At 35.7% G+C, this 26,151-nt stretch overlaps 1 protein-coding gene across 5 annotated transcripts in view; it reads right to left on the reverse strand.

Moving 5' to 3' along the window:
- TTC8 (tetratricopeptide repeat domain 8) overlaps positions 1-26,151 on the reverse strand; it is a 50,492-nt gene that overhangs the window by 12,841 nt on the left and 11,500 nt on the right. For 4 of the 5 annotated variants that reach the window (XM_024736362.1, XM_024736361.1, XM_024736363.1 and 1 more), the window contains exons 2-9: positions 22,403-22,523; positions 21,247-21,310; positions 20,973-21,132; positions 20,668-20,757; positions 18,218-18,262; positions 13,442-13,527; positions 5,414-5,501; positions 2,963-3,073 (exon numbers count right to left, since the gene is read on the reverse strand). In XM_024736362.1, coding sequence (XP_024592130.1) covers positions 2,963-3,073; positions 5,414-5,501; positions 13,442-13,527; positions 18,218-18,262; positions 20,668-20,757; positions 20,973-21,132; positions 21,247-21,310; positions 22,403-22,523 — 765 coding nt within the window. Of the gene's footprint in view, positions 1-2,962; positions 3,074-5,413; positions 5,502-13,441; positions 13,528-17,691; positions 17,784-18,217; positions 18,263-20,667; positions 20,758-20,972; positions 21,133-21,246; positions 21,311-22,402; positions 22,524-26,151 lie in introns of those variants that run through there. The other variant, XM_024736365.1, reaches the window with a different exon arrangement.

Raw genomic sequence — 26,151 nt, forward strand, 5'->3', positions numbered from 1 at the left:
AAACAGACAGAGGGAGAGGGCTCAAGTGCTTTCTGTTGTCTCATCTTATAAGGGCACTAATCCCATCACAAGGGCCCTATCCTCGTGAGCTCATCTAATCCTAATTATCTCCCAAAGGCCCTATCTCTAAATACCCTCACATTGGGGGTTAGGGCTTCAACATATGAATTGTGAGGTAGGGGGAGGGGACATGACTCAGTCTGAAACAGGTGGTAATGTCCAATTCAAAGAAGACTCCAGCCTCAATGATCAATTGTTTCAAGGCTTTCAGTTCTATAAAATTACTTTAGTAGTCTGTATCTGTTAATCCCATACTCCTAATTTGTTCCTCCCCCACTCCCTCTCCCCTTTGGTAACCCTAAGTCTGTCTTCTATGTCTGTGAGTCTGTTTCTGTTTTGTACACCTGAAATTAAGATAATATTGTAAATCAACTATACGTCAATAAAAAAGAAAAAAAAGAACATTTTAGAATGTTTGTATACTTGATTGATGGGCATGGACTTAATTTATGTATTCTCTAGGAATTTTAGACTGAAACTAACATGTTTTTGACAACCTTACATGCAGTTTTTCAAACCTGTTATTATAAAATACGTGCTGGTGTTAAATAAATTTAAATGCATGTTTAAAAATCTCATAAGTAATTACAAATAGCCTCTAAATAGCTTGTACCAATGTACACTTCCAGCAACAATGTTCATACATGACCTCTGTTCCTCCACACCCCTGACAACCTTAAATGCCACGGAACTTATTCATCTTTGTTAACCTGATTAAGTAAAAAATGACATTATTGTTTGAATTTTTATTTCTTTAATCATTACTGAGGTTAGACATTCAACACACCAGGTATTTACATTTCTTTTTCTGTGAATTGTGGATTCGTGTCTTTTGCCAGTTTTCTTATCCTGTCTCTTGTCCTTTTATTATTGGTTTATGTGTATGAGGGGCTTGGATGGGAAACCACCCTCCTGGGCTCAGGAGAGCTGGAGACACAACTGTAGCCCGGGGATCCCTGGACACCGACCGTTTTCTCCTTCTGGATGCAATGAGCCTGTGCTGATGCTGAATTCAGCTCAAAACCCAGCGAGGCCCTGTGTTTATAAACATTCCCTTCAGAGGAGAAGCACAGATGGTTTGGTTGAGTTGTTCCAGATGTGTGTTAACCGGCGCCGGTATGAAAGGGCAGCGGGGTAGCTGAAATGCAGCTGGGGTTTGGCTGTTGTCTCGTCTCTGGGGGGACTTTACTGGCGTGCAGACGGTCAGCAGCCACTGTGTGGGCTGGAAGGACAACACGGTCACACTGATCTCACCTCCACAACTGCTCTGAGGAAATACCGAGTCTCCGTGTTTACACGCTTGACCAAAATGAGAATTTATAAGTGTGTGTATGCACAGGCATGTGTCTTCTCAGCCAATTGTCTTCCATCAATTGGAAACCACCTGAAACCCAGCAATTGTTAAGCAATGTATAAACTGAGGAAATGAAAAGAAGCCCTTTTTTCTGTCCCAGGTATGGCAAATATGTGCCCTGTTGGATATTTTTACCTTTTTTTGTTTGGGTTTGCTTTTATTGGTATTTTTGTTTTTACAATATAGAAAAGTTAACTTTTACATTCTCAGATTTGTCAATTTTTTTCTGTTATGGCTTTCTGACTTAGTATCATGTTCAGGAGGGTCTTCCCCATTCCAAGTTTATACAGATAATTCATCTGTATTTTCTTCTGGAACATTCATGGTTTTAAATCTTTGAGGCACCTGGTAGCAATGGGTTCTTTTAGTATAAGAAATCATTATTCATCCAGCTCTATTTCTAAACTACTAAATAATCCAATTGGTTTAATAGACAATCTTAGCACATAAATTTTCATATGTATGAATAAACACAGATTCTATTTTTGTCCTTTAAATAATATCTCCAAGCATATAAATGTCACTTCAAGTGTATAAACAACCGTGGTATCATTTAAGTGATTTTATACTAGCTATTAGTGGTTATTTTTGAACCAATTCACAGAATATTAACTCTAATTAGATTTTTAGTTATTTAAAACAAAACTGCAAATAAGGAAATGAATTTTGCAATGATCCTCAAACTCTGTTATACTTCAGAATCACCTAGTGAGCTTGCTAAGCAGACAAAAATCTACATCCCACCTTCCAGGACATCTGATTCAGAAGGCAGAAAATGGGCCTCACTCTCAAAACACTCCCAAAGTCACTTCTATTCACAGTAAAGTTCAAGGACCACAAGAATAATATTTCCTAGGGTAATGTTTCTCATTCCAAATACCTTTTAACATAGAACAATTCAAATAAGGTTTACCATACAAAGATTTCCAGTGTATTCCTTTTCTCCTTATGTGACAATGGATTGAGGGTTAATTACTAAAGTTTGTTCCTTAGCGTTGCAGCCTACACAACATATGCCTTAAGCGATTTCTGCATGTCTATCATACTTTTCTCTGGAGGGATTCTTTCCCTTTATGTTCTTTTTTTAAATTTATCACTTTCATTTTGGTCTTGTTTCTTCTAAATGAACATGTTGTGCTGCCTATTGTTCATTGCTTGTTCTGTACAGAAACTTGTTTAAAATGATTTATCCTTGCTAATTTTATTTGGTTGCGGTTTTAATTTTTCTTGGGGCCTTTTGTTTATTCATTTGAAAGGCAGACCTTTATTTGAACTGTTCTATGTTAAAAGATATTTGAAATTAGAAACATTTAAAACCCTATCTCATACCATTCTCTATACCCTTCTATATGTTTGAAATACTTCATAATAAAAACTTAGTTTGACTAATGCATACACTAAAATCTCTTATTCTGTTGGTAAATCACAGGCTAACAATCATAATTTTATAAACTGTTATCCTTTATAAGACCCCAAGGGACTATGACCTTACTTAAGTAGCATATAACCTCAATTTTACATCAACTTTTTGAAGGATATGAACCTTACCTCATAGATCCTGGCAATTCCACAAAGTAGGGCTACTTCTCCTGGAAACTTATCTAAGCCTTGTTTGAAAAGATTTAAAGCAGTCACAGGTTGATCCAATGAGATGTAAACCTAAAACCAAGATACATTTCGATAAAAGTACTGGTTCTTAAAATAATAGCATTTGTTATGACAAGTTTATAATTATTGCTTAGTAACAAATTATCTCCTAGATATTATAGTAAAAAAATTTCAGAAATCTGTTGGATTAATTTCCAATAATGATACTATACTTTTATCTCCACATGTTGTATATGAAACATTCATTCATTTATTCATTCAGCAAACACTTACTGTGGACTTACTATTGTCACAGAGACTGGCCAGGACTAGAAAAGAAAGGATCAAGGGAAAATCTTTCTAGGATGGAACAGACATAAGTATATCTATAGGCTGGCACTAAAGACCAATTATGAGGCTGATTTTGAAGATGCTGGAGAAACAGGGGACGACCCATGGAAGAAGGTCTGAGAAGGAGCAGCCGGGGAGAGCCTCTGGAGATGGCGGTTTGGGAGAAGGACCCTCGGAAATAGAGGAGAAACAGATTTGTAGGGTACAGGGTCAGGGAGTTGAGAGGGCTGGCACTTGATAGTTTCTGCTTAATTAGCAACTGGAACATTAGCGTGGATAAACCATATACTTATTAGGAATTTCTAAAATAAGAGAATTATAGTTTTATGTATAGAAACATAAGATTATGACATTTTTTTCTTCATGATCTTGGATCCTCTGTTTCTTCCTAAACATTCAGATTGTGCTTTGAAGAGGCCCAAATGGATACACAGAAAACTGCTTGCAGTGTTTACTGCTAAAGTGTGCGATTAGAGGGAAGGGTATGGATGAAAACTTTTCAATTATTACCTTATATGCTTCTGAACTGCTTTTTAAAATATAGTGAGTATAGAATTCCATATACTAAGTAATATAAAATATTTAATAATTTTTAAATTAACAATCTAAAATTTTTAGAAATAATGTGGTTCCTAAAATCTGCTTGGTCTCTATTACTGAGCAATAATTCCTTCACATATTAAAGAAAATAAGTAAATTGTACCTCTATATAGTCACGTAGGCAACAGTGGATTTAAACAAATCAATTTATGAAAAAATAGTCAAATTAGAACTATTAAATATGACTCTAGTCATATTTAACAATAGTTAAAAAGTACATTTTTTTTAACCACGTGGCAAGTGATTATCAATTAAGATGATAGTCAAATACTGTGACCTGAGTTATAATTTCAAGCTGTCAGAAAAGTTTACTGTGATGTTTAGAAAACTCTTTAAGAATTTTAACATATAATGTATAGAAGATACTTAGAACCAGATAGTTTCAAATATTTCTGAAAAACCACTATAAACATACTAAGATTATCACAGTAAGTTTATATCGCAGAACTTCCATTTTGTTTCTTTTTAGTATGCAAACGTTAATACCATATTTTTTTGAATTTTCTTTTATTTTTTTATACAGCAGGTTCTTATTAGTTATCCATTTTATACGTATTAGTGCAATACCATATTTAGAAAGTAGTAGCACTTCCTTTTACATCTCATCTTCTTTTCAACCTCCTTTACCACACTTTTTTTTTTTTACCACACTTCTTAAATTTAAAAAATTCTTAAAGATATAGCAAGATGATATCCTAACCACCACTTCAACAAATGTTCCTTTAAAGTAGCCTTGGTGAGGGTAAAGAAGTAACTTTATTCCAATACTGAAAATTCTAGGTGGCCCTTCACTTCTGTTGTGGTTTGTGGATGGCACTACAGGGCAGTGAGTCAGCTCTGGAATCAGGAATTCCTGAGTTTGAATGCTGGCAAATAGCCAAGTGAGCTTGAACATCTTAGTTACCCTCTTTAAGTCTCCCTTTCCTTAAGAGTACAAAGGAAATGTTAAAATCTGCCTTGTGGTGTTCCTATGAGGGTTAAATTGCATATGGAACAGACCCGATAGAATACCTTACCACTGAGTAGGTGCTCAGTAAATGGGAAATGTTGTTTTTGTAATAATGGCAGAGCCAAAAAGTGAAGGACCTACATAAAAACAATCCCTGCTCTCTATAGTCTGCTTAGGTGGGAGACAAGTGTGCTGCAGAAAAGTGCCTCTCTGGGGCTTGTTACCCATGGGGGTAGTAAGCCTGTGGCATTTTCTTCTGTTCTAATGGGCAATATTTCAAAGGTGTTGTCTTATTTTTCACGGCAATCAATTTTTCCTGAGATGGATATTCTCCGTGTGTTCTCACCTTTTCCCTTATTATTAAAAAAACAAAAACAAAAACAAAAACGTAAGTCTGAACACATTAACTTGTCAAATATTCCTAAACAAACTGGTAACTCTCCCCATGCACTTGTCAGAATTTAAACATTTACCCTGAGAAGACAAATTCCACTCAAATTAAGAATACTTACTTTTGCCAAGTAGAGAAATGTATCTACCATTTCCTGCTGCTTCAGGGCTGATTTAAATTGTTTTTCTGCTTCACGATACATTCCTAACCTAAGAACAGCCATTTAAAAAATTAGACATTCAATTTAAAATAAATACTACAGCATTTATTCATACCTTGAGGATATGAATTAGAGACAAATTACATCTAAGAGTAAGCATGTAGCAAAGAAGGTGGTGTTATACACACATACATATTAACATGTATGTTTATATAGTTTAGGAAAAAGATTCCTGTTTTCCCATATTCACTGCCGAATGCTTAAATGGTATGTAAAGAGTCTGTCTGAAGCCTAGTCACAGCAGGACTCATAGCTGCCAGGGAGCAAGGTCACACCAGTTCACCACCCAAAGAGCTTATGATCAGCTGACATATGTCACATGACCTCAATAAATGCTTAGAGCCTCCATTTGATTGGAAGAACTGAAGATGACATTTCTTTGAAAACATCTGCTTTGAGATAAAAGCCCATTTTTTTAAAGTGAGGTATAATGACATACAACATTATATTAATTTCAGGTATACAACATAATAATTTGATATTTGCATATATTGCAAAATGATCATCACAGTAAGTCTAATTAACATCCGTCACCATACATGTGTTAATATAGTTACAGAATATATACTTCATTTTGTTAATATAGTTACAGAATATAGATATAGTTACAGAATTTTTTCTTGTGATGGGAAATTTTAAGGTTTACTTTCTTAGCAACTTTCAAACATGCAATACAGGATTAACTATTGCTGCAATGCTGTATGTGACATTCCCATGACTTGTTTATTTTATAACTGGATGTTTGTACCTTTTGACTCCCTACACCCACTTGCCCACCCCCTACCCTCCAGCTCTGTCAACCACCAATCTGTTCTCTGTATCTATGAGCTTTGTTCTTTATCTTATTTTTTTAGATTCCTCACACAAGTGAGATCATACAGTATTTGTCTTTCTCTATGAGACTTATTTCACTTAGCATAATGCCCTAAAGGTCCATCCATACCATCGCAAATGGCAAGATTTCATTCTTTTTCATGGCTGAATAATATTCCGTTGCATATATACATATATATACACACACATATATATATTACATATATTTCTTTATCCATTCATCTGTTGATGGACACTTAGATTGTTTCCATATCTTGGTTATTGTAAATAATGCTGCAATGAACATGGTGATGTAGATATCTTTTCTTTGAGTCAGTGTTTTCACTTTCTTCAGATAAATACCCAGAACTAGAATTGCTGAAGCATATGGTAGTTCCATTTTTAATTTTTTGAGGAAGCTCCATACTGTTTCCCATATGGCTGCACCAACTTACATCCCCACCAACAGTGCATGAGGGTTCCCTTTTCTTCACATACTACCAACACTTGCTATTTCTCATCTTTTCAATAATAGCCATTCTAACAAATGTAAGGTGATATCTCATTGCGGTTTTGGTTTGAGTTTCCCTGATGATTAGTGATGTTGAGCACCCTTTCATGTACCTGTTGGCCATCTGTAATGTCTTCTTCAGAAAAATATCTATTCAGAGCCTCTGCTCATTTTTTAATCAGATTTTTTTTTACTATTGACTTTCATGAGTTTTTTTTATATATGTTAGATGTTAACCCCTTTTGGATATATGATTTGCAAATATTTTTTCCCATTTGGTAGGTTGCCTTTTCATTTTGTTCATGGTTTCCTTTGCTGTGCAAAAGCTTTTAAGTTTAATTAGGTCCTGTTTGTTTATATGGATATATGATTTGCAAATATTTTTTCCCATTTGGTAGGTTGCCTTTTCATTTTGTTCATGGTTTCCTTTGCTGTGCAGTAGCTTTTTGGTTTGAAAAAGTCTCACTTATTTATTTTTGCTTTTGTTGCCTTTGCTTTTGGTGTCAAATCCAAAAACTCATCACCAAGACCACTGTTAAGGAGCTTACTGCATATGTTTTCTTCTAGGAGTTTTATGATTTCAGGTCTTATATTCAATCTTTAATCCATTTTGAGTTAGTTTTGTATATGGTGTAAGATGGTGATCCATCATTCTTTGGCATGTGGCTGTCCTATTTCCCAACACAATTTATTGAAGAGACTGTCCTTTCCCCATTGTACATTCTTGACTTTTTATAAATTTTTTAAATTAATTAATTTGTTTTTGGCTGCATTGGGTCTTCGTTGCTGCATGCGGGCTTTCTCTAGTTGCAGTGAAGGGGGCTACTCTTCGTTGTGGTGCCTGGGCTTCTCATTGCAGTGGCTTCTCTTGTTGCAGAGCACAGGCTCTAGGCACGCGGGCTTCAGTAGTTGTGGCATTCAGGCTCAGTAGTTGAGGCTCATGGGCTCTAGAGTGCAGTCTCAGTAGTCATGGCGCAAGGGCTGTTGCTCTTTGGCATGAGGGTTCTTCCCAGACCAGGGCTCGAACCCGTGTCCCCTGCATTGGAAGGTGGATTCTTAACCACTGTGCCACCAGGGAAGTCCCTCTTTTGTAAATTTATTGACCACATGTGCATGGGTTTGTTTCTGGGCCCTGTATTCTGTTCCATTGATCTATGTGTCTGTTTTTATGCCAACAGCATACTGTTTTGATCCCTATAACTTTTTTTAAAATTTAATTTAATTTATTTTTTATGCAGCAGGTTCTTATTAGTTATCTACTTTATACAATCCCTATAGCTTTGTAATTTGGTTTGAAGTCAGGGAATGTGATGCCTCCAGCTTTGTTTTTCTTTTCAAGGTTGTTTTAGTTCTTCAGGGTCTGTTGTGGTTCCCTACAAAGTTTAGGATTGTTTGTTCTATTTCTTTCAAAAATGCCATTGTAATTTTGATAGGGATTGCACTGAATCTGTAGATTGCTTCAGGTAGTATGGACATTTCAACAATAATTCTTCTAATCCATGAATGTGAAATATCTTTCAATTTACTTATGCCTTCATCAATTTTTTTATCAATATCTTATAGTTTTTGGTGTACAGGTGTCTCAACTCCTTGGCTAAATTTATTCCAAGTTATTTTATTTTTTGATGCTATTGTAATTGGGATTGTTTTCTTAATTTCTCTGATAGTTTGTTATTAGTGTACAGAAAGCAACAAATTTCTGTATATTCATTTTGTATCCTACAAATTTACTGAATTCACTTATTAGTTCCAATAGTTTTTTGGTGGAGTCTTTAGGATATTCTATATATAGTATCATGTCATCTGTAAACAGACAGTTTTACTTCTTCCTTTCTGATTTGGATGCCTTTTATTTCTTTTTCTTGCCTAAACGTCTCTGGATAGGACTTCTAATACTATGCTGAATAAAAATGGTGAGAGTGGGCAACCTTATCTTATTCCTCATCTTAGAGCAAAATCTTTCAGATTTCCACCAATGAGTATGACTTTAGCTGCAGGCTTGTCATGTACGGCCTTTACTATATTGAGGAACATTTGCTCTACACCCGCTTTGTTAGGAATTTTTATCATAACTGGATGTTGAATTTTGTCAAATGCTTTTCCTGCATCTACTGAGATGATCATGTGATCTTTATCCTTCATTTTGTTAATGTGGTGTATCACATTGGTTGATTTGCATATATTGAACCATCCCTGCATCCTTGGAATAAATCCCACTTAATCATTATTATGATCCTTTTAGTGTAATGTTGAATTTGATGTGCTAATATTTTGTTGAGGATTTTTGCATCTATGTTCATCAGTGATATTGGCCTGTAATTTTCTTTTCTTGTGGTGTCCTTATTTGGTTTAGGTATCAGGGTAATGCTGGCCCCATAAAATAAGTTCAAAAGTGTTCCCTCCTCTTCTATTTTGTGAAACAGTTTGAGAAAGATTGGTATTCATTCTTCTTTGAATGGCAGAATTTACCTGTGAAGCTCTCTTGTCCTGAATTTTTGTTTGTAGGGAGTTTTTAAATTACTGATTCAATCTCCTTACTAGTACTTGGTCTGTTCAGATTTTCTATTTCTATGACTCAGTCCTGGAAGATTTTATGTTTCTAGTAATGCATCCATTCCTTCTAGGCTGTCCAGTTTGGTGGCCTGTAATTGTTCATAGTAGTCTCTTATGATCCTCTGTATTTCTGTGGTATCAGTTGTAACATCTCCTCTTTCATTTCTGATTGTATTTATTTGAGTACTCTCTCTATTTTCTTGGTGAGTCTAGCTAAAGTTCTGTTAATTTTGTTTATCTTTTCAAAGAACTAGTTCTTGGTTTCATCGATCTTTTCTACTGTCTTTTTAATCTCTATTTCATTTATTTCTGCTCTGATCTTTGTTATTTCCTTCTTTCTACTAATTCTGGGTTTCATTTGTCCTTCTTTTTCTAGTTCCTTGAGGAGTAAAGTTAGGTTGTTTATCTGAGAATTTTCTTGTTTCTTGAGTAGGCATTTATTGCTAGGAACTTCCCTCTTAGGACCGCTTTTGCTGCATCCCGTAAGTTTTGGTGTGTTGTATTTCCATTTTCACTTATTTCAAGGTATTTTTTGACTTTGCATAAACCCATTTTTAAACTTTAAACAATTTTGAGGTAAACAGTAATTGCCACTCGAGTAAAACAGCTGTACCGTTTTATTATTCTACAAACATTTTCTTTTCCTTTTTTTGTATCTAGTCTATGAACTTCAGACTTGTTCCTTGCCTAAATATAACTGTTCTGGTGTCAACACGCACTTCTTCTGCCCAGGGAAATGAAATCAATCATTAAAGCGCACTTCAGCCTGTCTTTAATAGATCTGTTGGGCTTTCTCATAACTACTCATCCCCAGACATCTAAGAGCTACTTAGCACTTTATGACAGTGCTTTTATTTTGTAAAATAAAGTCAAAACAACATACAATATGGTCCATTATGTTACTTTCATTCTTGAAAGAATAGCTTTGTTCTTTTTTCCTAACCTAAGCCTCAAGTACTGGCATGGCTATACCCAGCTATTTGGGACAACGGACAATGTGGGACAATGGACAATGTGGGACAATGAGGTTAAAAGTGACCCCAAAATCTGGCCTAAAGTTAGAGGATGTGTGATGTAGTAGAAGCCCCTAGCGCTTCAAAGGTCCCACAACTTTTACAAGGAGTATTCATAAAATGTTATCAGAGAACTCTGAAGTTCTGAAGAACGGCTTTATATTTATATACAAAGCTTCAACTGAACATTCAAGTCTTAAACACATGGCTGAAGTTCAGTCACTGAATTCCATGAACACCTAATTATCCATGAGAGTCTATATTTGTAACTAAGTTGTCTCTTTCGAAAAATGATTTAAAAGGGATTACAATAAAAAGATACATGTAAAATAAGAATATGAAAACAGAAATAGATTTATAAAAAAAATGGAGAATAAACAAATTAAAAAGCAAACAAGCAATCAGAGCTATTGAACCACCTGGAAACCAAAGAAAGGAAAGAATGAGTCATATGTGTTTTATTACTGTACCCTTAAGAGATCATTTCTTCTAGCCCTATCAAAAAGGAATTTATCACATGGGTTCCTGTGCAGAGGAAATGGAGTGGCCACCGTGTGTAAAGAAAGTCTAGGAATAATGAAAACATCAGTCAAGTTCACAAACACAGGACAATATCAAAGAATCAGAGTCCAGAGATGATCTCCACCAACTGCCAACTTTTTCTCCCCAATTTAATTCAATAAACATTGTCAAGGATCAACTGCATGCACATTTAATGATGGTAAGGAGTTGCAAAAATGAAGGTAACAACCATGTTCTGAAGGCACCAGTAAAGATTGAAACAAAACATACTGTAAAATAAATTTAATTGCATTATGGCCAATGAGAAAAAAAGTGTTTTGATAGCACAGCGGAGGAGCAAACTAAGTTTCAGCGGGGAAGTAACAGGCAAGATTTTGACAGCTAGATAGGATGGGGTGGGGGTGAGGGAATATCTCTGATGGAAGCAAACTATCAGCATAAGCACACAAGCAGGAAAGTACACAGCATGTCAGGGGAGTGCTGAGTTGTTGGGTTTAATTGAAAAGGAAAACACAACAAGGAATGAGAGAAGTAACAGAAAAGTGAAAAGCTGTAGACTGGGACAAAGTCATGGGTGCCACACTTAAAATCCAGACTTCACTTCAGAGATAATGGAGATTAACCAAAGAATCCAACAAGAGCTGTTTTTTTTTTGCAACAGTTACTCTGACAGTGGAGTATACAGGAAGGATTGATGGGACAAGAAAATGGAGGCAGAAAACCCAGATAAGTACCTAATGTAGCAATTCAAACAAATGACACTAAAAGCCAGGATTAAAGCACTGGTGTGGGAATGGGTAGCAGTGGAGCAACTGTAAGAGATACTGCAGAGGAAGAACCAGTAGAACTTAATGATCAGGAACAAAGAGACAGAAGTCAATATGGGGCTACATCCTCTGGCAATCCATCCTTGACATCTTTCTCTGGGCTCCCACTGCACCCTGCACTTGCTTCTATCATAATGGGAACCACATTTATAATTGTTTCCTGTTCTCTCTCCTCCATTCAAATGTAAGCCATTTGAGCAAATGAATAAATGAATGAATGCTGAATACATAATAAGACAAGAAGCTATTAAGGAACAGAGGAGAACAATAATTAATATGACAAAATATACTCATTTAAATGCCATTTTATATGGATGGCAGAAGGAATCCAAGTTGTGCTTTTCTCTCATTATTATAGATTTCTGAGAGTTTTGCTTAGAAGCTCAAGATTTCAAGCTTGTCTTCAGAAATTATATTCATAAGAGTTTAATGTTATAATTGTCCAAAATTACCTTTTAGCAGAAAATACTTCCTCAATCTAACAGTAGGAAAAAATACTTCAGAGTTCTATGTGAAATATCTAAATGGAAAATCGTCTTAATTTCAATAGTAGAAGAATAAGCATCCTTTTTATTCTATTTATATATTTCCTTTTCCTCACAGTATTTAACTAATAACTAAAGTTAATAACCATCGAAGGATACTCACAGTACCTAGTCTACCTTGTTTTTGAATAATAAAACACATATTTATCTTTATAAAATAAAATTTTTCATTTGTCACTATTTTTCAAATGCTCCAAGTGCATTTCAATATCAAGCAATCATTTCAGATCCTATTTACCAGTTGCTATATAATATGCATAAATTATTACAACTTTTTTAATCTCTCAATTAATTTGCTTAAAAATGTGTTTAAACATTAAGTAAATTAGTGTAAGACAATTTAGATCCTAGAGAAACACCATGGGATTGTGCAAATAGTAAAAGAACTGGCATCAGAAAGCTGAGCTCAAATTCTCGTTCTGTCACATACTAGCTACATGAATTTGGGAAAGTCACTTTATCTTTCTGAGGCTCAGTTTCTCACATCTGGACAAAGGGCTAATAATAGCAACTATATCCAAAGTGCCATAAGATTTAAGTGAGATAATGTAATGTGTGGACAAGCTATCTCAACTATAAAGCACTTTACAGACGTGAGGCATCAGTAGAAATAAAAACTTGATGGGGAAAGAATCTAAAAAAAAAAAGTGGATATATGTGTATGCATAACTGATTCACTTTGCTGCACACTTGAAACTAACACGACATTGTAAATCAACTATACTCCAATAAAAATTAAGAAGGAAGGAAGGAGGGAGGGAGGGAGGGAGGGAGGGAGGAAAGACTTGAGAGCCAAGAGGAGTGGAGCGAGAACGAACAGACTCAATTCTAGTCCTAGGTCTGTTACTGACTAGTTCCTGATGCAAATCACAACCTCTCTCTGGCCTCAGCTTCCTCGTCTGAAAAGGAGTGTTGGATGTGATGGTCTCAAAGTTTCCCCTTCCCAGCTCTAAAATTTTACTATTCTAAAGGTGTCAGTTCTTAGTGCCATCATGTGATTGCTAAGTAAATGCTTCCTCACGTAAGCCAAAGACACAGTTCTCCTTTCTTCATGAGGAAATCTATCCCCCAGAAAAGGTTACCAGATTTGAGACTCTAAAATATGTTGCTGCTTCTAAGCCTTTCCCAAATAATCAAAATTTTACCTGTAGTAACATTTTCCAATCTGCACTTTCCACCACCAGTCCTTGTACTGAGAATGCTCTGTGGAAAGGGCAGCCAAATCCAAAGCCTTTGAAAAACAATTCATTTTAGATTAGGATTTTCTTTTCTAACAATAAACAGAAACAAAAAATAATGAAATAAACCATATAATTAGCATCAATCAAAACATGCATTAGAAATCAGACAGAAACTCAAGCTGCTCATGTCTCCAGATGGCCCCACCAATCTTCCCTAAATAAATAATCAGTTCCAGACCAGAGGACTGACAGCAGATGAGAAGTAAACAGTGATCAAAGGGAAGCAGATGTACAGTCTATTTGAATACAATTTTAATATACAAGGTACGAAAATGGTATTTAAAAATCCGTCAGTTTTTACCCTCTCCCAACCAAAATGCCTCCAAACCCAGTGGGAGTCAAGCCTTTACCACGTAAGGCAGGCCCAACAGCAGGCCCCACTTTAACGACAGGTGTAGAGAAATAAAGAAAGATCAAGTATGCAGATAGAAAAAGGTTTGAAAACAGGGTCATGAAGAAGAGTGAAAGGAGCTGGGGTACTTGGGTAACCGCCGTCTTTTAACAACCATCATTCCATTATTCTGACATTACCTCACATGCCAGTAATTCTAAAGGTCAGACTTTCATTCGCTGCAGACTGAAAAAGATCTTCTTAACTGCTTTTGCATTTTACATGTGTTTATCCCTTTCTCTCTAACGTCTTCTAGTTTGTTCCTTCTAGTGATTATTTAAGATCAGACAAGAGACATCTCATTAGGAATTAGGATTCTATACCAAAAAAGTGGAAACCATTTGGACAAAGAGGAAAGTAAGTCAATCTTTATACAAATTCAAAGCTCACAGAAATCTGAAGCTCATATAAAGATTTGGTGAATAAAAACTCAGGTTATTAGTTTAAAAAGAATTCTGGTTTTTTAATAATACTTGTTATTCTTTCTCTTAAGGTTGAAAACCTTTTATTCTTTAGTCAGTGTTAACATCATGATGATATCCAACAGCTCAGTTAAAGTAACTCTTAGATTTTCAGTTCTATAATCTCAGAATGCATCCCATATTATTGCCCATTTCTTAATATTAACTCTTTTCTGAAATGAATGCCAGAAGAGCTCCTTGAATCTCCTACTGCAAAATAAATAACTTTCCTTGTGTTCCGCATCTTCCCTCGCTCCAGGGGAGACTTCTAAATGTGCAAACTATTTATAAAGGAATGGTGTCACCATGCTGAGGTTCTAATGGACTTGAAAAATCAACACCTCTACTTGAAAGCTATGGAAATTAAAAGCACACTATGTTCATATGCTTATTTTTCTTTTTCCCCCCAAGCAAGAGGTAAAAATGGAAGTGAAAAATGAAGAAAAAAGTATAATTTCAATTACCATTATCTCTGGAAATACCAGAGAACCATATTTCAATCAGCTCAGTTCAGGAGTAAATTGTAAATATCTGAATATATTCATTTTAACTTAATCCTTTAAAAGACCTGTTCCAGCGAATAGATCAGATTCACTTTCATGTTTAATATAACAGACCTTCTATTTTTCAGAAAAATGTCATTCTAAATTTTTTTTACACCTTCTAATTTTTCCAAGATTAGACTTAGTGCTGATTACAGGCTGCTGATTTTGCTTTCAGATATGGTTCCTATGTAGGACCCACATGTTTGTCTAAACCAATTAAGGAAATTAATATGATCACTGATGTAGAATAAAAATGGTCAAAAAAATTACATATTAATGATCACTCTTCATTTGAAGACTGGGGCTGCACTAGACAAAACCACTTGTGACTATTTCAAATGGACTCTAAATTCCCCGAGGACAGGCATCCACTTCTTAAAACATCTCTGTTCTGCAATGTCACTGTGCGGGTAAGAGGCACTCAAGAATTATTTGTTGACTGAATTAATTCTATTCTTTACTTCTGACTTACGTTGAAAATAACTTAAGAACCAAACAAAACTGTCATAGTAATAAGATTCATAATTAAAAGCTATTAAAATTTTAAAGAGGTTACAGAGAGCTATATTTCTTTAAAGTCTTCCCCGGTTTTTTAAAATAAATTACTATATACTTATATTTAAGGATCTTTGAATAAGTCAATCAATCCGATATCTAGATATTAATAAAGACCTAGAAGGTCATAAATAAAAGGCGTAAGTTTATATAAGTCCATAAGAACAGGGAACCTTGGCAGATCTCGACAACATGTTTGTGAATACATCCACCTGGGCGTCCCAGTGACCTTCCTAAGTAATAGTGCTCCAACCTCTAAAGTTTAAAAAACAGTCATCCTTTCACTATTGTTAGAGTTGCGACAACTTCAGCATGACGAAATTAAAGAGCATATGGAAATAAAGATTCCAGAATCACCAACCCACACGCCCCTTCAGTTTGTCAACATTGCCAATACTGCCCCAAGAAGGGAGAGGAAGGAAGTTATTAAGAACTCAAAGGCAGAAATACAGTTTTCCGTAGAACAAATTCTATTTTTTCAATGTAGCTGAAAAAACAACATTCCTCAACAAAATTATGTAAATGCCAAGATGCAGAACAACATCTTCAAGATGAATAAAGACATCATCACTATGACCTATAAACAGCATATGATCTGTCAACTTTCTGAACCCATTGCCTACAACTCTTCCCCTTCAAAGACCTCACTCCAGCCACAGTGGCCTCCTCACTGTTCCTTGAACAATCCAAGAATGCTAATATTCGGGGCCTTTGCAGTTAAAGTTGTCTCTGATGTACGTGCTCTTCCTCCACCTAACCATATGGTTTGTCTCCCTTCATACAGGTCTCTGTTTAAATGTCTTTTCAGAGTGGACTTCACTGACCACCTCCCAGCCCATATAAAAGGACATCTTCCCCCATGTCATCTATTCTCTTACCTGGTTTCCCTGCTTTATTTTTATACTGCTTATCCCATGACATTTTATATATTTTTAAGTTTGCTAACTATCTCTATTCCTTGCCCAACCGGAACGTAATCTCCAAAAGAGCAGAGATTTTGTCTGATTGCTTCACCTTGTAATCTCAGGGCCTAGGACAGTGCCTGGCACACTGTAGTGGCTCAAAATATGTTGGATGAAAGAATAAATGTCTCTGCAATAAATGAATTAATCTTCAAAAAGTCAGGATATAGCTTTATGATACTCTAGTAATTACAAATATTTACTCATTTATAAAATGGGGTGGTATTTGAATGTTTCTTTTTAATGACAGTGTAACTACATGATTTTATATATCACCCTGAAACCCTCTGACCAGCTTTATACTGAGTGAAAATGGCATGTACTGACTTTTATTTACAGAAATGTGCATGGTTTCTCAATTGCCCCAACCTTAGTTTTCTCTTTTCTCGATGTGACCACATCCACTATCACTTCATTATCGATAGCTCCCATACTCTGTGTATCTGGCCCAGGACCCCTATATTTTAGTGTCACAGCTTCCAATACATGCAGTGACATCTCCACTTGGATAGCCTTTCACAATTTCAAACTAAAAATGCCTTCTAGTGAATTATTCAGCTTCTTTACAAACTGACGTCCTTCCCTAATAATCCCATTTCTGTTAGTAAAACGGCCATTCTTCCAGCATCTTTAAGAGGCAAGTTTGAGCTGTGTCTTTCCTTTGTCTCCCATACCAAATCTAGCATCACGTTCTGTCACTTCTTTCTCTAAAATGTCTCTTTGACACCCCCATTTTTGAGAATGTGGTTTATTTATTTCTCTTTCCATACCTTGCTCCTGTTTTTACCCTTCTTTTACATTTTTTCCCACCCTTTCCAAAAAATCCTACTGATTTTATGGATTTTTACTAATATTATCCCCTGATTTTTCCCCTTGATCTTCGGTACTAATTTCACATTCCGGCAATTACCTTTTTAACTGTTTCATTATGTCAATTTTATTTCCTCAGCTAGATTACATGGCTTGTAGAGGCAGGAACAAATATCATATTTTTATTAGTTTTCCTAGTACATAACATAATGGTTGACACATAGAAAACACAATTGAGAAAAATGCTTTTGTCTTCCTGAATACTTAATATATAAGGTTTTTTCCTTGAAGAAGAAAATGACAGAAAATACTATCATTAGACACTGTAGAATTAACTACATTTGATTGGACAAGATTTGTGAAGTTACTGCTCATTTGCATATTAGTATGTTGAAAAATGACACAAATGGAGAAGTCCTGAGCATGTAACCTTAAAATTCTCCGTTGAAAGGCTACCAAGACGACTGATTATTGATTATTGTTGAAGCTGGGTGATGGTTGATACAGGCTCATTATACTCTCCACTTGCACATGTTTGAAATTTTCTATCATAAAATGTTAAAGGGGAAGAGATGGGGAACACTACAAAGAGACCAGAAATACATGTATTAGTAAACCTATAATCACTATATGGACCAAAGAAGAAAATGGATCAACAATGCTAACTATTAGTATCAAAAATAAACTTTAACACAAACATACTACGCAGCATTCTCAATTATCTATATCTTGCCCTTTAATGGAGGTCTACTACTCTATGGATCAGGCACAAGTCTTATGACTTCTATAGTTATACAAAGTTTCCTACTGAAACTGACAGTGGATTTGAAAGTATCAGTAAATCTCCAATTTTCATAATTCCATCTGTTTATAAGGTAAGAAATAGAACATTTCAGAATCTAAATCCCCAAAGTCATAAAAATCACATTAAAAAATAGCGCAAATTCAAAACTTACAGTCTTAACATCATTTTCATGATGAAAGATATACTCGAACAAAGCCTGTGAAGAAAAAAAATGCAAAAAAATGCATTAGCTTTTATTTTGACAAAGGTACTTTATTGTCATATCAAAACTCAAAGGCCATGTTGACAGCAGCTAGATTGAACCAAAATAACAAAGTACTGTAAAGTGCCTGGGATTTATAAGTAAAGGGTCTATCCACCATTTGTTACAACCATTCATTTTAAAATAAGGCTACTTATAACTGATTCCTGTTTTCACAGAGTACGAACTGGAAAGCTCAAATATTTCAGCAATTTTTTTCATATTACACATACTATTTTATCAGAAAGAGACAAATGAAAAGACCAACTTTAGGACTGTCATAAAACTGCATGTATTATACAGTGATTATGATATTAATAATGACACTTTAGACATGGGAAAATCTGGAAGTTCTTTCCAAAACAAAGTAGAGTTTAACTGTAAAGCAGGGAGTTTTTCCTTAATATGCAGATGCCTCTATGTGCAGCCAGGGCTGAGAATCATTATTCTAATACTGCCCCCAACCTATCTGGATAAATGAGCATTTACCAGACTACCTCTTGGTGGTACTACATTTGTCCATAATACCATTATTTTATACTTGCAAAGAGGCTAGCACCCCTGAAAGATATCAAGATTATTAACAGAGATGACCTGAAGGCAAACAAAAAAAGAAAAAAGAAATTAGGATGAGGCCCTCTTTAGAAAACTATTCCTAATCCTCCATTTGTTCTCTTATTAAAAAAATTTTTAAAAGTTATGAGAGCAGTTGGTGTTACCACTCCCATGAAAAGGATGTTATAACACCCAAGACAGTGTCAAGGAGTCACCAGCCACCCCAAGCAATATGCCAATATTAGAAACGAGTCCTGATAAGTCAAGGCAAGTTGGGGACCAAAGACAGAGAAACCTGGCATTATTTCTACAACACACTAAATAAGTGCAAAATCTAGCTCGTCTAAATCTAGTAACATAGACCAGGTCTGTCCTGGAAGCATCCTAATTTGAGGGAAATGCCTCTACTGACTACACTCCCTGGTTAGAAAACAACAATGGTATTAAGTAGCCATTCAGCCACCTCAAATAAATGGCCTAAAAAGATAAGGAATCAGATATTCCTCATAAAGGAAAGGGAAATAAGTAAAAGTTTATGATTTTGCTAAATGAAGTTGACCGGGTTGCTATCAAATAAGAAATTAAGAAAAACATCACTGGGGGGCTTCCCTGGTGGCGCACTGGTTGAGAATCTGCCTGCCAATGCAGGGGACACGGGTTCGAGCCCTGGTCTGGGAAGATCCCACATGCCGCAGAGCAACTGGGCCTGTGAGCCACAACTACCGAGCCTGCGCGTCTGGAGCCTGTGCTCCGCAACAAGAGAGGCCACGACAGTGAGAGGCCCGCACACTGCGATGAAGAGTGGCCCCCGCTCACCGCAACTAGAGAAAGCCCTCGCACAGAAACGAAGACCCAACACAGCCAAAAGTAAAAAAATAAAATAATTAAAAAAAAAAAAAAGAAAAACATCATTGGCATTATTATAGTCTGATTCCTTGTTTGCCAACTGGCATTCCTTTTCCTGATTTAAATTTCAAGTCTGTATGGCTAGTGTCCTTTTTCATTTTCCCTAGAGTGTTTAATATTTACTAAATATGTTAAACACCAGTAGAACTGATAATAGGAATGAGCTCAGCACTCATGCACAGAATTCATAGAGATTACAGCTAAAAACCTGAGCTAGGCTTACACCAATTTCCAGAAGCTAACTGCTCCTGGCTCTGAATTATTCCATGCTCACCTCTAAACTTTTCTGTACTGGAAAGGTCACGAACATCCTCCTTTCTCTCCCTCTCCCTCTCCCTTCTCACTCTCTTATCACTTTTTCTCTTGCTCTCACTTTCTCTTTAATTTAGAGGAGCATTTAATGGTTAGAAGTACTAATGTAGTTGGCTTGCTGCTGTCTGGCTCAAGAAATCTTTATTGAGATGCCTGATTAATTACTAATTAGAAAGAGAACATTTTTTTATCTTCTTTTTGACAGTTCTAAAATCCTACAAGGATAGAAAATTATTTTTCTGAGAACAGTCCAAGCTGAAAAAGAAAAATACACACACATACAGATGATCTCCTAAACTTCATTACCCAAAGATGGTGGGTAATGGGTAACATCTGCTTTCTTTGTTATAAATTGCTGTTCTTTATTAGGAGAAAAAGAATTTCCTATTATAATGGTATATATGCTTTATTTCTGATTGACTTTCCTTAACTCAATACTAAGAGAAATTTTAGATATTAGAATAATTAAACATTTCCATTTCAATCAAGACAAGGTCTTTTCTTCACAAATTTTTAACCATTTCCTGTAATGTTATGATAACATTTTGAACATTACTTCATAACATAAAATAATTTTAAGTACATACCTTTGCCAATTTAGGTTTCTGGGCATATTTTGTTAAATTCAGTCTAGATAAATTTATAAAAGGTCCATCAGGACTTGTAAGCATGGAAGCCTATGGGGAAAAATGATAGAACAAGAAATCTGAAACTTTCTCTTGAAACACAAATTGAGTTTAATGTGCATAAAATTATAAAGCCAACACAAGTAAAAAGAATCACCTTCAAAATTTTTCCATATAATTGTCTACTATAAAAATAGTGAAAAATGATTAACATAACATAAATTACTTTGGTCATACAAGGCTATGGTAAAGCTGACAGAATTTACCGTTCCCAGCCTGACAAATCTTCCAGATGAGCTGGTAATAGGGCGAGCTGTGTAGGCAGTTCTGGGTGTTCTGATGGCCTGTTCCATAGTGCCTGGCCTTCCACTTTGTGTGCTGGGTCTAAGGAAACCTGTAATGGGTCTTCCAGCTTGAGTGATCGGCCTGTGAAGATTGTAAATTGTTAAAATACAAAGAAGATCAATAAAGGAAGATTCTCATGCAGCCTGGTCAATATTTAGTGGCAAAGGGAATGAAATAGGAGTATACTGAACATACCTGACAGCTGGACTAGGCCCTCCTGTCTGATTAGTTCCAGGGAGTTTCAGAGATGTTCCAGGACCTATAAGATGAGATGGCAAATTCAATTTGTATATTATTTATTGATCTGTAAAAACTGTCCACTAATGCAATTTTCACAAATGTGCTAGCCTGGTGAAAAAGACATTAGTAACAGGAAATGTATCTAGAGAAATGTGTTTGAGATTAATATTTATTGAGTACCTATCATGTTACTTTTGTTATTACATTTAATCTCCACACTAATTCTGCAAGGTAGGTAGTACTAACCCATTTAGCAAAGGCTTAGAGATTTAAATAAACAGGTCAACCTGTTAGTAGAGCCAGCATTCAAACTCAAGACAGGCAGGCTCCAAAGCTCCAACACATCAAAATGACAGTTCTATACGCATAGTTTATTTTTCATACAAACTTCTTCTCCCAATAAAAGATCAGTTATCCCCAATATTTGGAATTTAGATATTTTAACTCCAAAAGAGCAAAATGATAGGGAAAAAAGACATCTTAACATGAAACATATGTACTTTTTTTCTCAATTTCCACTGAAGCATTAAAACAGCTATTACCTTCCAAACATATATAAATGACTGATAACTGTCACAACTAACAAATTACCAGCAAGATACCGTATGTCATGGTAATCATCCAATACCATTCACAGCAGCACACCTGCAAGCTGGGACTAGGCCACTGTGACAATCCTGAGGGACAGTCACTGCCTAGCAAATCACTCCATCACCTCACATCATGCATTAGAGCAAATCATCAATTATTACAATGAAGTGATGTTTTCAAATTATCATTTTTTTAGAACACTTCTGTTGTTTGGATGCTTCCTGTGTTTAGACTCTCAGATAAACAATCTTTGATATATTAGATAAGCAGCTCAGATAGAATGCCTTTTTATAAAATATTTTAAAATGCATAATATAGCTTCTACTGAAAAATAGTTATACATCAATCTCACACCTTAAGTTTAAGAGAATATAATTGTGCCTTTGTACTATAAGGCAGAATAGAGGTAATATTTTTTCATGCATGTATGTGTCTTACTTTTATTATAAAAAAGTACACATAGAGAGTATTCCTCCTCCTAATGGCTTTTCATTTACTTAACTGAAAAACCAGTACTTACGTGGAACCTGAGCAATAGCATTTTCATCCAGTATCATTTCTGCAATTCCTTCCTGATCTACATCAATTTCATCTATGTACACCATTTCAGTTAGTGCTCGTGCTTTTAAAATCCAGGCTGCCTAAAAAGCATAGATAAGATAAAGCATGTCTTAAATTGCATTAGAAGTAGTGCATAGCCTATAGAAATCAGCCGTCCTTTATTATTATCTAATTTTTTATCAAACATGTTTACCATACTTAATGCATGATACTAATTTAAAGGGCTATGTCCAGGAACTAATACAAGAAGGCAAGGTCATTATTAATCAAGAAACAATCAATAGATCAATTACCTAGTAAACAAAAGTGTGGTAATTACCTAGTAGTCTTCTAACATGCCTTTTTATAAGTGAAAGAAGATCCTTATAGAAAATTTGACTAGAATAATAATTTGAAAACAGATGAGTAAAGCTACAACCACGTGTCCTTTCTGCCTTTCTCCTTCAGGGCCAAGTCCTTCGTGAAGACTTCCCTGATAGTTTAACTCTGAACCTACTTCCCTCTTGTCTTTCTTAGAAAGCACTTTCTTTTATACTTCTATTATTATGTACTTACTATATTCAACCAACACTATAATTATTTGGGCATATGTTTGCCCTCCCTTCCGCCAGAACACAAGCTTTTTTACCTTGTTCACTTCTGAATTTTCCATCACACCTATGGTTTGTGTACACAATAGGTATTCCAAAAATTGGAATCCTTGAACTAGGATTAATTTTTCCCACTTCCCAATAACTAATCAACACAATCTTGGTTGCTTTGTGATCTAGCCAGTAGATCAGCTAGTAAACCTGCTAGAAAGTGGGGGAAAAAATGGAAAGGTAATTAAGGAACCCAGAAAATATCTCATCAGCTTTGCTTTACCCTGAGAAATCAGACGTAAAGGTGTGCACAATTAAATACCTTGTGAAATATTTAAAACTACTTTATCAGAAAAGTTTACCTTTCTGCTTCAATAGAAGCAGGGAGCAATAAAGCTTGGTGTCCTATGGCAGATTTGGGGAGAAGGCAACACTTGAGGCAGCAGTATAGGACCGACTCTATACTACAGGGGGAGCAGCAGCAAGGGAAATCTGGAAAGGGGTTAGGCCTCATCATACTAGGAATCTGGCTGTGAAGCATGCTGCATGAAGGCAAGGGACCGAGGGAGGAACAGATGGAGGCTACAAGAGGACCAGAGAGTCCTCACATAAGGATATCGAGATGCACTGAATCATCAGCGTGTATTTATTGAGCACCTCCTACTTATGTAGCACTGGGCTAGGTTCTGAGAAGGAAATGTGAGAAGATAAAGACATGGATCCTAATTTTCCTGAACGTATCACCTACTGGATTAAATAACAAGGCAAAGCAATGCACGATATGTGACAAATGAGCTACATGGAAAATGGTTTTACAAGAATTAGAAGGCAGAGATCCTTTTGTGGGCTAAAGTAATTGGAATGTATATTTTTAAAAATTTTTAAAGAAAAAGAATTTTTAAGTCTTCATGCTTTCCTTTTAATGGGAACAAAAGGAAATTACATTGTTGCCTTTGGTCCTCACCATGAGGTATTATCTCCCCTGTGTGAGTCCAGGTCCTCCCAGAAGCAGATGCCAAGAGGGGATTGAATGTGCAGGGCATAAATAGAGACACAAATGTAGAGAACAAACGTATGGACACCAAGGGGGGGAAAGTGGTGGGGGGAGCGGGGGAGGGGAAGGGTGGTGGTGGGACGAATTGGGAGATTGGGATTGACATATATACAACTAATGTGTATAAAATGGATAACTAATAAGAACCTGCTGTATTAAAAAATAAATTAAAAAAATAATGTTGAAATGAAAAAAAAGATATATATAATATCAGCTGTCCACAGAGCTTGTCATCACAAGAGACAGCCTACCACAGGGAAAAAAAAAAAAAAGGCTGTCTTCACAATATATTTAGGTTCCTCAAGTGAAATTACATTTGATTAGATTATTGGGGTTTTGTCTTATACTTTTCTGGTTGAGGTTTACTGGATTCTTAACAGATAACTTAGAATAAAATATTTCAAACATTATGTGTAAATTTAACCCAATTGAATGAGAAGAATATGGACCCAAAGAACTAATTTTTTTGTTTAAAAAGTCAGTTCCAATTGGAACTGCATCTAACTGTGGGAGCCACCAAAGATTAGGAAAGTTGCCAGATTGATACAGCTATTCTCAGGGGTCAAGGAAGTCGTCGCTCATCACTGGCTTGGACTAACGGTTTTATTTAACTTTAAAGATGGAAATAAGTAATCCTGATTTAAGTCCTCACAGTTCCTATTGCCCTGCAAGTATCTGATGGCTTTAATTTTTCAAAAGGGCATATTCTTTGCTGAGCACCTCCGGTGGACAGGAGGAAGGACGGCAGCATTCTCTGTTCACACAGTAAAGCAGGATGTGGGCTTCACTAGTTCATTCCCATATTCCCAGGGAGCACCTACTGCATGCCAGGTCCTGGGAACAGAGATGAGTAAGTCACAGCCCAAGTTCTAGCTCATAAGAATTTCAGTGTTATGGGGAAAGTGTAAAAACGAAAACCTGGAACATGCTATAGAAGGACAAAGAAAGGCACGCAGCTGCCTTGGGGTGGAAGAAAAGGTAAAGGAGGACAGTTTGCCCCACCGCCAAGACAGGAGAGTGCGTGCCAGGTAGAGCGCATAGGGCAAAGGAAGGCCAGCTTGAGGGCTCATATGGAGAAACAAGAGTGTGGTAGAAGAATCAGGTTCAGCTGAGGAGAAGCTGCTTAAGAAGAAGCTGGAGAAAAAGGCAGGGGCCAGTGAGAGATCCTGTATGCCACCTGTATGCCATGATGAGGAGTTAATAAAGCTTCAGGAGTATGATTTGGAGTCCTAGTTAAATTGACTCTCTAAAAGTCAAGTTTTTATTATTACAGTATCATTTATACAGTTGGATATTAATTATCCATGCACATATTTTTTAAACTATTTTCATACCCATTCTGTTATCTCATAGTCCAATCCATCATGCTTCTTGACTTCTATCCTTCTACTAACCCCTCAAATATTAAGAAGGTGCAAATTATTTTACATCAGGCTAAGCAAAACATAGGAATGTAAATCCACTATTCCCTCCCAACCAAATGAATATATGCTTCAGAAGCCAAATAGGAAGATTTTTTTTTAAAAATTTTATTCCATAAGAATTCACTTTTTCAAAAAGGTAAATCTATATTTGTTTCAGTTTCTAAAACCTCATTATTAAGAAGTAGAAATAATGATGTGAATTTCTGATATTTAAAGATCTGCAATAAGATCTACTTGCACCATTACTTAATTTTAAATTTCATCAGTATTTGAGAATATTAATTTTCCTGACTTTCCTCCTTCTATCCTAACAAAAAATGACCTTGAAAATCATGTATCACTGATTGATTAAACATCAGATTGTATTCAAAGAACTGCTCTGGGCAACAGGAACAATTCTCGGAATTTAATGAAAACATTTTATTTTGGAGGCAAGCCAAGCATGTTTTACAGCCCTAAATTCCTCTGCCTGTTTAAATTTTTTTAAAGTTCAAAACTAATCAGTGATTAAAATAAAATGCATACAATATTGTAAATCAACTATACTCCAATAAAAATTTTAAAAAATAAAATAAAATGCATAACAAAGCAAACTGGTAACCCTACACTGCCACTTGAATCTGAATAAAACTATAAACTGGTTTTTATC

This window comes from Neophocaena asiaeorientalis, unplaced genomic scaffold (assembly GCF_003031525.2).
Source record: "Neophocaena asiaeorientalis asiaeorientalis breed wild unplaced genomic scaffold, Neophocaena_asiaeorientalis_V1.1 scaffold152, whole genome shotgun sequence".
Classification (NCBI taxonomy): Eukaryota; Metazoa; Chordata; class Mammalia; order Artiodactyla; family Phocoenidae; genus Neophocaena; species Neophocaena asiaeorientalis.